The sequence below is a fragment of the Podarcis erhardii genome, assembly GCF_964252035.2.
Source record: "Podarcis erhardii genome assembly, chromosome: 4".
Lineage (NCBI taxonomy): Eukaryota > Metazoa > Chordata > Lepidosauria > Squamata > Lacertidae > Podarcis > Podarcis erhardii.
This window is the reverse complement of record NC_138508.1, coordinates 62,919,191-62,933,777: the sequence shown is the minus strand read 5'-3', so window position 1 is coordinate 62,933,777 and position 14,587 is coordinate 62,919,191. Positions and strand designations below refer to the sequence as shown.

The 14,587-nt window shown below is 40.2% G+C and overlaps 1 protein-coding gene across 12 annotated transcripts in view; it reads right to left on the bottom strand.

The window, feature by feature from the left end:
* The window catches only part of DMD (dystrophin), a 1,009,769-nt gene that overhangs the window by 68,431 nt on the left and 926,751 nt on the right, over positions 1–14,587 (bottom strand). For 11 of the 12 annotated variants that reach the window (XM_081858834.1, XM_081858841.1, XM_081858836.1 and 8 more), the window contains one exon: positions 1,690–1,751. In XM_081858834.1, coding sequence (XP_081714960.1) covers positions 1,690–1,751 — 62 coding nt within the window. Of the gene's footprint in view, positions 1–1,689; positions 1,752–12,784; positions 13,010–14,587 lie in introns of those variants that run through there. The other variant, XM_081858833.1, reaches the window with a different exon arrangement.

Here is a 14,587-nt window from a genome sequence, read left to right as displayed (position 1 = left end):
AAAAATATTTTAAAATCCCTTCCCATGTATCATAGATACAAAATTTAAAGTTCTATCATTCCTAGCTAACATGTAAATATAAACATCTGTAACCCCATGTTCTGTATGCCAAAAATAGATCATGTTTTTACTGAATTCAAAAGCTATCTTTCTTTTACACTGGGTTTTTATTTGTCTATGTTTAATAATAGTTTATACTGCAAACAGAATAAAACAATCACTTTTCAACTATGGCTAAAATATTTGTATCTCTCAATCTGCTGATTAATGTAGCTAAAATACAAAATGAAGTGGTGTCTTATTCTGAAATACATATTCCTTTCCATGCATCCATTCAAAGCAAAAGCACAAGATGTTCAAGGGCCAATGGAGCAACATAATGGAAGATGGGAAAACATTAAAGAAGCAATCTCCAACTATAGCCTACAGCAGGGGTCTGCAAGGTTTACCGGCCATGGGCCAATCACTCCCATGGAGCTCATCCATGGGCCGGACTGGCACAGAGCGGCGCTGGAAATCGCTCCTGCACATGCCCAGACGCCAAAAATCGCTCCTGCGCAGAAGCGATTTTCGGCATCTGGACATGCACAGACACGATTTCTGAGATCTGCATGTGTGCAGATGCAACTTCCGGGGCCGCTCAGCAAGTCCCTGCGCCGTGCTGTGCCTGGGTGGCTTGGTTCAGGGGTGGCTCGTGGGCCGGTAAAATGGTCTTCGTGGGCCGCATCTGGCCCATGGGCCGCACGTTGCCAACCCCTGGCCTACAGTATTTGAAGTGAGATTAGCTGTTCTTAAGCATGATTGCTGCAGGCTAACCTTATCATAGTATGTGAGTACACTATGGATACTATTCTCTGAGGAAAGGCTTGCATATGGCTTACTTTAATCCCACCATAAAGGTACTGAAAATACTATACAGCGCTTTGTGGACCACACACAGAGTTTGGAAGGTGCACACAGAAAGGTGTGAGATTGCCACACAAGTTTAAAGTGCAGAAAAAGGAGGAAACATATCAAAGCCTGTCAATCTGTCTCCCTTTCTGCAACCTTCCTGCATTTCCTTTTGGGCAGACAGAACAAATAATCATGCAGCACCCACCCACCCCAAATGCTTTTTGCCTGCACTTTAAATATTGTATGGTCACTCTGTGCCTTTCTCTTCATGTCATCAGCTGTATTTCTGGTTCCAGAAAAAAATACAAGGTACAGGACTGCAGAGATAAAGTTGTTGGGTTTTTTGTTTTTAGAATGCAGCTGGAAGCCAAGGGAAGTGCAACAACTGGAGAAAGGTTTTTTGGCTTAAAGCAAGGAAAACAATCTCCTTTGGCCACACCTTCATGCCCCAAAATTCGGTAAATCAACCCACAAGATGGGTCCAACACATTGACAAGGCTTGCCTTCAGTTAATGCTGGGCCTTGTTTTCAACTGATGAGGGGCGGGGGGTGTGCTCATGCTAACTAGTTGGTTTTTAAAAGGTAAAATCTCTGCAATTCACCATTATTATAAAACAACATGAAAGAACTGAACATTTAAAGCATTTGCTGACACTTAAAGCGAAGGTTTTCTTTTTCCCTATGTTTCCATTTTAAAAGTTTGCTTCAATGCAGGCATTTGCACGCCATGTTGTTGTGATTTCTCTAGAAAATATTCCTCAGAACCAAGCAGTTGAATATGAAAAATTATCTTACCTAAGGACTGGTAGAGCTCAGTCATTTTAGGATGATCCCAGCATGTAGTCTGTGTCTCATGGCTGCAAGACAAAAAAGATACTGATTCACTTAAAATACTATATGAAGTTTATGCCACTCCCAATACTTTTAGGGCAAACTAGCTTTCTTCTTACACAGATTGCCAAGTTTAGTAATTGTACAGTTCAGTTATTACATGTGGTAATACAAGGGTAATTTCAGGTCAAGTGACAAAAACCATAATAACAACAATAATATTCATCATACTTCTTCCTGGAATCAGAAATATTGTCACTGTTCTAACTGAAGTTCAGGGAAAGTGTCACATTGCATTAGGCTTACATAAGCAATCATATGTAGCACACGCAAAAAAACCTCATCAATCCCTTTCATACATTTTTATACACATGCCAACTATGTTAAATATATGATATAAAGAGGACACTATAATGTCTTGTGAAGTGGGAGTCGGATTGTGTGACTTAATACCATCCACAGCAAAAGTGTAATTTTTTTTAGTCAGTCAAAGATTTGGTATGTGTTGCACAGAAGGCTTGAGAAAGGATCGTAGCCCAGCAATGCACAGATTTCTTGACTGCATTTTAGTCCATGAGTAGCTCCACAACTACATAGCCGAATCCAGAAAGGTTGACACGCTTTCTATTGATCTAGCTCATTAACTGCTTTGAGATTTTTTACAATCAAGCGGTGTACACATTATATGAACTAAATAAAATAAAAGAAAGACAGAGAAATGGCAAAAGTGGCATCACTGATTCAGGGTTTAGTATGTTCCATATTAATGTTCAGTTTAATCACAGAAAGCAGTAGACTACAGGTAAAATTAAAAATCTGGATTTTTATTTTTCTAAATTCAGCTTTTATTATTCGACCTGGGTGTTACTTCATTTTTTGCCAAGTAAAGAAAGGAGCTTAATGGGATGCCAAGGACACCTTGCTCAGCTCAGAAAAATAAATGTTATAGCTGAATTCAAAAAAGAAATTAGGAAGGAGGAGCTGAATAATGTGGAAAGGCAGTTCAATTATCCTGAATGGTACAGGAGAACTAGAAGGGCACTGTATAAATGTTTACATCTCCCTATACCACTGGTCTTCAACTGGTAGGTCGGGATGCACTTGAGGGTCACAGCTTGATCCAAGGTGGGTCACAACAGGAGCATTACCACCATACAAATATATGTTAAAATATTAAGAAATGAGTCCTCAAATGCATGTTTGGGTTAAAAGTGGGTCCTTGGAATGAAAAGTTTGAAAATACCTACTCTATATTATATTTACACTGCTCTGACACTGGGAAATAGCCAATGGAAACAGCACGAAGTGGTGGGGCAAAGCAGGGCGGGAATAAAGAGGAGGAGGAGGAGTAAATGTATGTAGTAAATGAGTTGGGTCAGGAGAAGGCCTTGGTGGCAAGTGGAGAAGAGAAACTTTTAAAGTGGCTTCATAAATAAAATTGGGAAAGTGAAAAGCGGGTTTGGCATTTATATGTTGGGAAGGGGAAGCTCTAGGGGGTTAATGTGGGGGTTAATTTTTAATGAAATCTGAGAATGAGAGTTGGAGAGGGACATAGAGGTAGAAATTACCCATAAATTAAATAATCTAGCAGTCCCCAGGTGTGACTGGTTCTCTTAGGCAAAGAAGTTCCAAAGTACTAATACCTCAGTGAACAAAACAACTCTACATACAATTCACATGATATGACATCATATAGGACATAATGAATGCTTTTATAAACGTTATCTGTAAGAAAAAGCTCTCAAGCAAATATCTACACATAGTAAAGTTCTGTTTCTTTGTAGGACTAAAGAACAGATTCGTTGTAAATAAGTTCACATGTTTATAAAGCTACATATAATTTAATGAGATAAAATGTTTTATTATATTGGGCATAACACATACTTAGTAGTACATATGGTTTGCAGACTAGTACAGAAATCCAGTATCGTACATTGATACACTCTCACTGCAACCCCAAGTATGCCTACTGAAATTTAACTACCAAGTATGTGTGTGAAGGCCCAACTATGAGGTCTGCCAGCTGAAATCAATTTTGTGTATATGAGGGAAATGATTTATTTGACTTTTGCAAATACATGCAACATCTCTCTCATCAGATAGGGAGAATGTCATTATTTATTTATCCTTTTTTAAGAGTCATATCTGATATTCTAAAACCAACATTTATTATATTTCGGTCAAGAATCTAAGGAATATTCATTCATGCATATGCACTATTAAAGACAAAGACTATTGTGGTGCTAATTCTAATCAGAGGTGCTAAAGTATTTATGAGGAGTGATTTTTATAACCAAAGAGAAAAATAGTTTGCCTTAATTTAAAGGCTCTTTTTAAACTTTCAAGACATTTTTATTAATAATGTTTTATTAATTCATAATATACTTAGTATGTGTGAATAAATAAGACTAGATGATTAAAAGGATTTCTGTCACTTTTATGCGCTTTCTCCAAATAGTCATTAATTGGCCTGAGAGGTTTTCTATGTTTGTTCGTGTTGAAAAATAACTTGGGAGAATCACATTTATATATCAGTCTAGCAACTAATTGAAAGGATGCTTTATTTAAATCAAACTTGATTATTTGATAAAAATCATTTTTAAGAAGACTTTGTTTTTGCTGAAAACCTGTGTGCACTGAGGTCACAGGTTTGAGGAGGGTTTTTGAGCAAACTGCCCTCAGATGCCCATTCTCCAGCTTAGGTGGGTTTAATTGGAGCTGAAGCAAATGTTCCAAGCAGTATCAACAGGTGGCTCAGATTTCCATTTTATTTTTTTCAGGATATCTGTGATGTAGTTTTGCTTTAGGGCACTGTGGGAGATTTAGGGTGGTTGTTGGAAGCAGCCGGTAAGTGATGCTCAGAGCAGCGTGCGCGCACACACACACACTTGTATCTTGGAAGTCGAACGGAATCTGTTCTGGAAGTCCGTTCGACATCCTAAACATTTGGAAACCAAAGCGCAGCTTCTGATTGGCTGCAGGAAACTCCTGCAGGCAATCGGAAGCCCCATTGGACAACTGGGTTCCAAAGAACGTTTCCAAACCAGAACACTCACTTCTGGGTTTGCGGCGTTTGGGAGCCAAAATGTCCAAGTACCAAGGCATTCAGGATCCAAGTTACGAGTGTGTGTGTGTGTGTGTGTGTGTGTGTCTATCTATCTACGGGAATCCAGGAGAGGCATCAGCAATGGGCCCTATTGAGACATGGAGGTCCTGGGAGCTGCCTGAAAATGCCAGCTGCTGATGCCAGCCTTATGACTGCTCCCAAAGCTCTGGATGGAATCATGTTAGCTCCCGCCCTTAATCTGGGTCTTGCTAACCATTTGGAATATTTATGTTCAGTTTAAAAACAGAGTGACCAATCATTTGCTCGCAGCTTTGAATTCTATATTACATGTCTATAATCGTTAGATTATCAAATGAGCAAACCTATTTCAAACTTGCTGCGTGTGGATTTATGAATATATCCCATTGAATGTTTGATATAGTAGAATTGTGAGAGAACAGACATTGAGGGGTAGGATGTAGGTGGAAGGAGGTACAGATATAATGTCACCTTTTCTCTCTGTTTCTTTTTGTTCTTAAAGTCGCTTTAAAGTTTTGTTTTTCCTCAATATTTGTAAAATAAAAAATAGATCCATAAACAAAAAAATTCTCAGAAGGTTCAGATATTTAATTTCAATTTCATGCAAACAAGGATCCTTATATTAAAAACTGCAGTTTGGAATGGCTTATTTCAAATCTCTGTCTCCTCGCTAATATGACCCCCTTCCCCTTAAGTTTATATAGTCCCCCTCTGCTGATACTTTCAAGGCTGATTTAGGTATCCACAAAAGGTACCGGTTTTATTGGGGGTTTGCAGAAGAGAAACTGAGAGCTCCAACCCTCCTGCAGCAGCCTGCTGCATTTCTATGCTGGGCACAGAGGCGGGAAAGAGCATTCCATCCCTCTTCCACCATCCTAATCACTGGACTGTATGAATTCCACGCACTTGACTGCAAGCAATTTCTCTCACCTATGGCTACCAGGCTAGTGGTTAAATAAATGTAAGGTTGACCCAAGTAATTACAAAGCGTGAGACTATTCCATACTATCACAGAAGCTTGGCCAAATGGCAGGGATGTTTGTCCCTATGATGTCAGGGTAAAGCTCTGACAATCACAATTTTCTAACATCATGACTCTTATTCAGCAAAAGTTCTCACTTTAAATTGACACTTCACTCACTGCTTCAAAGTCACAACCATGTTAAGTGTCCTAAATGGCAATCTACACAGACACCTTTAATTTGGAAAGTATGTTTCTGTGAACATTCATTAACATGTGTTTCCTAAGCTATTATAAAGATTGTAATGGGAACCTAATGGTTGATCAGTGTTGAAGTTAATACAGATTCCTCACTTCTTTCACTCTTTCTCAAAATTTACAGTCCCTTCCAACTTTCTCTGTGTTAACATTCATTCCTTAGCAATTATTATGTTCATTAGCATTCCATGAAACCACAGGAAGACAAGTCAATAGGTAGAGGTGCCCAGTTCTTTTCAACAACAGAATTAGAGTGAATACCTGAATTTACTTCCAGGTTGTTGTTTTTCTGATTACCACTGATATTTTTCAGGCAGATTAACAAAACTATCGGAGGGAGGAGACAAACTATGTGCTTTGCTTTACTTTACTTCTCATTCATCTATTCATCTTCACACAAAAAAACCAGTCACACTTAATACACAAGGTTGCAATCCTAAACACATTTGCTGGTAAGTAAATCCTATTCAATCCAGTGTTTCTCAATGGTCAGTTCTAAGCAACTATTTATCAGGAAATTGCAAGTTCTGACTCAGACCTGAAAACAAACCTCCTTCCATTGAAATAAGTGCCATGAGGCAACAGTGATACAATTGTTTAACAAAAATAATGTATGATCAGTTTAGAAATTATTAACATATAATATCCAAGAGCAGAAAAAAAGTGCTCAAGAACCAGAAGGACTTCTCTTACTCCTGCGTGAAATTTTAAGGAAAGCTGAAGATCATTTGTGGAAAATTCTGTGAAGGTTGAGTGTGATTGCAAAGCGCAAGAGCTGATTTAACCAGCACTTTATATTCAGAACACAAGAAGACTGCAGCTATTTCATTCCACCAACTAAAAAGTGTTCCTTCTTTCTGAACATTTTCAGCTTAGAAAGTTATCAACAATTCCACACACAAGTGCAGCTCAAGGAAAGGTTAGGCTCCACTGAGACTTCCCTTCATAAGCCTCTTTGCCATTTTCAAAGGCCATTTAATTGTTAGCTTTGGGGCTGCTTTTGTGTGTGTGTGTGTGTGTGTGTGTGTGTGTATGTGTGTACACACTGTGTGAAGCAAAATGCCAACTCAGCAACTCTTAGCATTCTGAACCACACTTGGGAACACAGTAGCATCTTTAATGGATCTGCAGCAATTTTTAACTCCAATAAGCATGCAAGTTTGTATAACAGAAAGCTAAAAATTCAGACAAAAAAGCTTCCCTGTGCTCAAATGGTGGAATATGGTAAAAGAAGGAATGTGCAGCACTACAAGTGCAATGGATCCTTCCCACTACATTTCCTGCTTTATTTTGCATCAGCATTGTAAAAAGATGTGAAGGACTTAGGAAGCATCCGTGGAAAGAGATAAACAACAGTGTTACCCATTTAGCTCAGTGCTGTCCATACTGATTGGCAGCAACTCTGCAGGGTTTCAGATGGGGTTCTCTCCTGTAACCACCTGGAGATGTCAGGGCATTGAACCTGGACTTTCTGCCTACTAAGGATATTCTCCAGCACTTAGCTAAGGCCCTTACCCTGGAAGCAAATGCACTAAGAAATCTATTAGACAGGGAGACAAACCATCTAGCCTGCTTCCCTCTGCCTCATGTGTGGGTTATCCTTATATGTCTGGCTATGGGATACACTGGGGTAGTTGAATATTATGTATTCATCTCCTGAAACAGACATTATGAAATCCTTCTCATGTTATAGTGATTGGGCTGCTCTAGTGTTAACAATCTCAAGATGTGTTTATTGAATTCTAAGCTCAGAGGAACACATATTTAGTATTTTGTTTGGAGTAAAACTATACATAATTAGAGGGCCTATTTTCAAATACTTTCAGGACATCACTTTGGCAATTAATTACTCTAACAGGTTAGCTAATCTGATTTTTATATTTTGGAGCCCTTATACCTTAAATAATCATTATTCATTTCATTATTCATTTCTTTTTTTAAAATTAAATTTCCATATCACTCTTCATCCGAGGATCACAGGGTGGTTTACATTATTGGAAAGAAAGAAAGAAAGAAAGCATCATCTTTCCCTTCCCAAACCAGTGTGCTCCATCTGCTGAAGGACCCATGCTGTTTCTGTTCCTAAAGGAATTCTTTGTGCAGAGGATTACTTCTTTATTTGTATTAAATTCATATCCCTCCGTTCTTTCCAAAGGTGTCCAGGTTTATACACAAGGAAGCCATCATGTCTCAAGCAAAGTCCAGAAAGTGAATTCTGAGGTGCACACTGGTCATGCTTTCCTCTCTAATCCAATTTCCAAGCCCAGCTATAGAGCTAAACAGGAACTGGAGTGCAAGAACATACTTGCACATTCTGGCCTCACTTTACCACAGCTGAGTGGTACAGCATGTGGTTTACACATAGAAGGCTCCGGGTTCAAACCCACAATATCCCCAAGAAGGAACTGGGGAAGACTTTTGTCTGACACCCTGAACAGCAGCTTAGACAATACTGATCTAGATGGGCTAATTGTCTTAGTACTGACCTGGCATCCTATGCTCTTACAGCTTTTGGGATGAGCCATGAAGCCCAAAGGAGATAGCATGAAACAATGAATGCTATTTTCACTGATGGGTGAAATAAGCTCTCTCTCCTGTGCTGTTGCTGGTTCAGAATGTGTAAGTCTAATACCATGATGTGGATGACATGTTAAAAAGAGAGCATAGAAAAGAAAGCCCTCTTTGCACCCAAGCTCGCCCATCAGCGACTGAAATGCCCACAGTTTGGTCATTCTTTCCTTGCAGAGGTCTGGGGTGAAAATTAGTTCACACAGGACGAGCCTCAACAAGCCAGATCAGTATCACCTGCAAATACTGCCTATTCCAAATAACGAAAAACATTAACGTCCATCAGACATTCACTGTGACCTAAAAAATGAAGTCCTAAACTACCTTATCTCTAAATATGGCATGTAATGAATTACAATCAAATAATTTAAATATATGCATTAAGAGTCAACTATTTAAAATAAATCACTTTACGGTATGACCTCTCTGATCTGCCCCATGATCATCAGATGGTGGTATATATATTAAATATAATAAATAAAGACATTGACAACAGCTGACTGTGCATGAGACAATTGCACCCATGGCATTTGCATCATGATGTGTTGAACAGAGCCAGTGCCTCCTGGAACATCCTCTGGAACCCCCATTCTGGTTTCATTACTAGTGGCAATTGAGCTAAACTTCTATAAACATAAACAAAGCAAAAGAAAAAAGGAACATTCCAGCACAAGATTAAGAAAGGTATTATGCAGGACAATTTAGGTGCAGACTGTGTTAGTAAACAATTTATCCCGTTTTGGGGGGGGGGGGAATGAACGAATTCCTATGCCCCACAAATAACCCAGAGATGCATTTTAAATAAAAGGACACATTCTACTCATGTAAAAACACACTGATTCCTGGACTGTCCACGGGCCGGATTTAGAAGGTGATTGGGCCGGATCCAGCCCCCAGGCCTTAGTTTGCCTACCCATGTTCTAAAGTCTCTAGTTTTAGTTTTCTATCTTCTGCATCCTTTATTACAACTTGTTCTGAAAACACTTCAGCAGCGAAAATGATAAAAGCAGCCTAACAGAATAAACCTAACCCTTGGACACGCTGGCTGGAAGGGATTAGGACTGGGTAGTGGTGCCTCCCTGCCACCAGGACCAGGATGTCTGCTGTGGTGGCTCCTGCTATGCACATGGAAAATCCCTCCAGCAGCATTTCCACCAACAAAACAAGGTGTTGCAGAGGTGGGTGAAGCCAGGGTGAAGGCAACCTTGAATCTGAATTCACAGCCTCTCAATTCCTCCCAAATCCCACGATCAGACATGTTACCTGGTACAATGAAGAGAAAATGGTTAGGGCAAGATGAAACAAATACAGTGGTACCTCGGGTTAAGAATTTAATTCGTTCTGGAGTTCTGTTCTTAACCTGAGGTACCACTTTAGCTAATGGGGCCGCCTGCTGCCGCCGCACGATTTCTGTTCTCATCCTGAAGCAAAGTTCTTAACCAGAGGTACTATTTCTGGATTAACGGAGTCTGTAACCTGAAGCGTCTGTAACCTGAAGTGTCTGTAACCCGAGGTACTACTGTACTGCCCCGACTTCTACCCTGGCAGGCACAAATGTGAAGGGCTATAGAAGTGAAAGACTTTCTGCCACCTCACTCCCCACCCCACCCCCATCATTCCCAATTAGGTTTGTTCTGTCCACCATTAGAACTTATTTCATAGGAATATAAATATATTAAACATTTTTCATTGTATTCTTGAATGTATTTCTAAAATGTGTATTTTATATTTAAATATTTTATCATATGCTCTTTGGATTCTAGCATGTGCACTTGCTAAAAAGTTGTTGTGGGTAAAAAAATTGAGCATGGAATTGCATATTCATTCTTCACATTATATGATTCTTAATTTGCAACAGCATTAGAGCAAGTTCCATCCCTCTCCCACTGCGATTTGAAAAATGCAGTATGAACTAGATGCGTATGTGTGAAGAATAACAAAATGCTGTCAGGTGGCAACAGGGAACCCCAAACACCTACTTACTAATAATCAGAAATTAAGAAATAATAAATCACCAGACTGCAGAACTGAAACAGCCTTTAGTCTTTTTTTGTGTTTTCCTGTTTTCCAGTAGTGCCTGAGATTATCACAGATTTAATGGACCAGCGGTATGAGTACGTTTAAATAGATAGATGGATATAAAATATATAGACTCAGATTTGGTTTTGGTTTTGCTAACTAAAGCTAACACTTCAAAGAAATACTAATATAAATCAAATTGTCACTCATTCTAGAGCAGAGTAAATTATGGACCAATTAAAATGTAACCTGCCTGTAAAAGCTGTTATTTAGAGCTGCAAATATCCCTCCTCCCATCTTCTCCCAATTTCCTGAAGGGAAACTAATCAGGGTGAAAATAATAGAATAGTGATGCAGAAAGTAGCAGCCTCTTGTGGTTTGCGAAGGATTACTGTTTGTCTTAATCTATAATCCTCGGATGAGTGTGTTTTTGAGAAAAAGTTGGCCGTTTGTTGTTTTATTGGCTTTGGCTGGCATTTTCAGAATTCCAAGATGATGCACAAATTAAAAAGTTTTTGCATTAATATCAAGTAGGAGCAGAAGGGAGTAAATGTCAATTGCTAAATACAGTATGGTAATTATTTTTCTGTCTCTTTTGATGTGCAGCATTTTATTGTGTGCACACTGACAGTTTTTAAAGCTTGGTGAGCCAACCCCTCCAGCTGTTACTTGTCCACTGATCTATTTGCTTTTCAAAGCTTATCCTCTCCACTTCTGCCAAAGCAATTTCACTGCAGGGTCTTGTCGAATTCAGGATCAAACAATGATGACTACAATTCCTTAGTGATAATGGACCGAATATCTTTTAGGGAACTATATTTCCTCTGGTATTAATAGGGTACAAGCAACACCTCAGTAAACTAGTTCTTATTTTAAGAGGCAAGGTTGAATATAGAGTACATTACTTTAACAAGGGTGTGTTTTTCTAAGATCCTATATTTAGATGCTTTTTCTAAGATCCTATACTAATTTCCTACAAAGGTACACCATATAAAACATTACTACCAATATTAAAATTTCTCATTTCTGTTCACAGCAAATACAAATTACACACACACACACACACACACACACACTTCTTATTCTCTATCCCCAGCATTTAGGAATATATATATAATCAAGTTAACTTAGAGAAAATTGACTTATTTAGCAATATGATATACCAGATATAATACTGTATGTTTTTTCTACTCGTAAATTTTACAATGATGCAGGTATCAACCACAATGCTGGGGGAGGGGGAACCACCAAAATGCAATACTCAGTGCTTTGCTTTGCCTTTAAAGTTTTCTATTAATGATGCAAACAAACAGCTTCTCCCCGTACACATTTTAGACTCTCTCCCTTTCCTTATCCCGACTTCCTGCTTAGCTGCTGCTTACATGTACTATTCTTTCATTCATACCTACACAGCCAGCATGTTCCAACTAGACCACATTCACCAAGACACCAAGACACCAAGAGAGAGAGAGAGGGAGAGAGAGAAAGGAATGCACTGAATTAAACGTCAGTTCGAATTCCCAGAAGAAATCAAGCAGATATTTGACCTTTTAACTCGGTGAATGAAAAGTCTGGTGAGCTTTCTTCTGCAGGGTCCTTACACACATAATGGTAAATAATATGACTTCTCTCTCCCTCCTTTTTTTTTTTTTTTTAAGGCACTCACAGAATGCAGCCTGATTAAAAGGTACTTTAGAAAGTGCCAGGCTACAAAATCGAGGGCTTTTAAACCCCTGAACGACAGAAATGTAGAGAGGAACTGGGCTGCGCGCCGGGAAAAATTACTTTGATGTCAGGATAAATCCCACCCCCCTCTGTGTGTGTGTACGTACTCTCTCTCACACACAAATTAAAAACAAAACCCCCACCCAGCCGCCTCTGCACCGGGGAGAAGAAATATTTCATCTTCAAAGTCTACAGCCGTGGGAGAAAGGGTTAAACCCTGGCATGCTCCAGCCAGCTACAAGCACCTGCACTGAGAATAAGAGAAAACAGCTGGCAGGGAGGACGCTCAAGCTGTAAATTCCCAATGCAAAGACGTCTTCAGAAGTTTAATTTGCCTTTAACTACCCTGGCTTGCCAGCAGCACACAAGCCTCGACAAGTGCGAGGTTTTCAATGAAAAAGAACAGGAAAAAAAGGACGGGTTTGAATAATAATTAAACTTACCTTTTGAGTTGCTCCCTCATCGCCGTGAACTGATCAGAGACTCCAAAGAGGGAGGGGAAAGGAAAGGACGATGGAGAAGATTCCTAGACTCTGGGTGTGTGTGTGTGTGTTTGTGTGTGTGTGTCTTGTGTTTGTAACCTCACGCACGCAAAACTAAGCCAGCCCGGCGCGAAGCAGCGAATAGCACTGCGGTGCGAGTAGCATTCTCGTGCTAAGGGCGTAAGAGAAGCGAAGTGGGAGGGAAGGCTGCAGGGCTAGACAGGGCGGAGCTCTCGCTGCCTCGGCTCCACCTATTGAACCTGCAAACAACAAGCGGAGAACTCCAAAGAAATGGCACCGTTTGCATGGGAAGCGGAGGGGTTTATTTAAGGTAGAACCAAAAGATGCCATCCGGCGTGCCTCCGAAGAATGCCAGGACTAGGCGAAAGGACCGAAGCGCAAATGATCTCATGTAACAGAAGCGAGCACTGGAGCAAGGGGGCTGGGATGGCTCCTCCTGAAATGTAGGAGATGACAGAGAAAGGAGGAAAAAATGGGGAAACTCGCAGGCACAAAGAATTAATTCACTGAGGTCTGATTTCATTATTACGCTTTGAGCTCCAGCCTTTTCTGACCTTGCGTTCTTCGGTTAAAAGATTGGAGAGGGCAACAGCGGAACACAAGGGAAAATGTGGGTATGGAAAGAGACGTTTTTAAAACGACGCGCTGTTCCGGATGTAAAATGTCCAACTACTTCAGCACATTTAGATATAACCTCTTTATTCTGCATCTGTAACACAACTTCAATAAGTCATACCGCGCTCCCCACCTACTCAAAGCCATTTCTCTTTCTATCCTTTCCCCACGCAATCTTTAAAATGCAAGAAAAGCGAAATGAGAATCCTCCATGTTTTCATTACAGTGGCATAGCGTGGGTTGTCAGCACCCAGAGCAAGGCAAGTAATTTGCGCCCCCTAACCCGTGAGCCAGGTAGGTGCAGAGAGCTGCGAGTGCGAGCGCCCCCCCCCCGATGCTGCGGCCAGTGCGGCCGGCCCCCCCACGCTACGCCACTGTTTCATTAGGTTAATTTTTAGGAATGCAAATGGATTGCAGTCCATGAAAGCTTATGCCACAGTCTCCCCCACCCACGAAAACACATTTTTATTGCCATTTCAACATAAAGGTAAACTGTATAACTTATACATTAACTTTGTCGCATTACTTAGTTTCACCCTGTTAGTCTTTCAGATGCCGCAAGACTTTGTGGCTTTGGGGTGTGCATGGTTTATAAGAATTTTAGCTTATATTGCTGCAATGGTGATAAGGAGAAAAAGTACTTTCATGTAAAGTATGAGTAACATGAATGCTTAAATTGCTCTGAATTGATAATCTTTGGAGGGCAGTTGAGCATGTAATGGGAATAGATTGGCAATATTTCCCAGGCATGACAGATAATGCATGTTTGGTATGGTCCAAGAGGATACCCACTGTGACCTCTAAGGGAAGGGTTTGTGTGCCTTTGAATTCTTCTGTGATAATAAACCTTCTGGATGAGTATGGATCTGCTGGGTACTAACTCCGACGCTCACTAAGAGAAAGCCAACATACAGTAGCATGCCACTCACTCTGTGCTGTTCACACAGACAGAACAAGGGCATTTCTATGGAAATGAGAGTATTGTACCCAAACTCTCTCCAACATTAGAGACAATTCTGGGACACATTTAGGGTAGTGAGTTGGCCAAGGTAGAAACCATCTAAGAGCCTAGACTTGCATGCTGCTTTTTTCCTGGCAGATGCCCCTTGCCTCATCCCAGACAGCTGT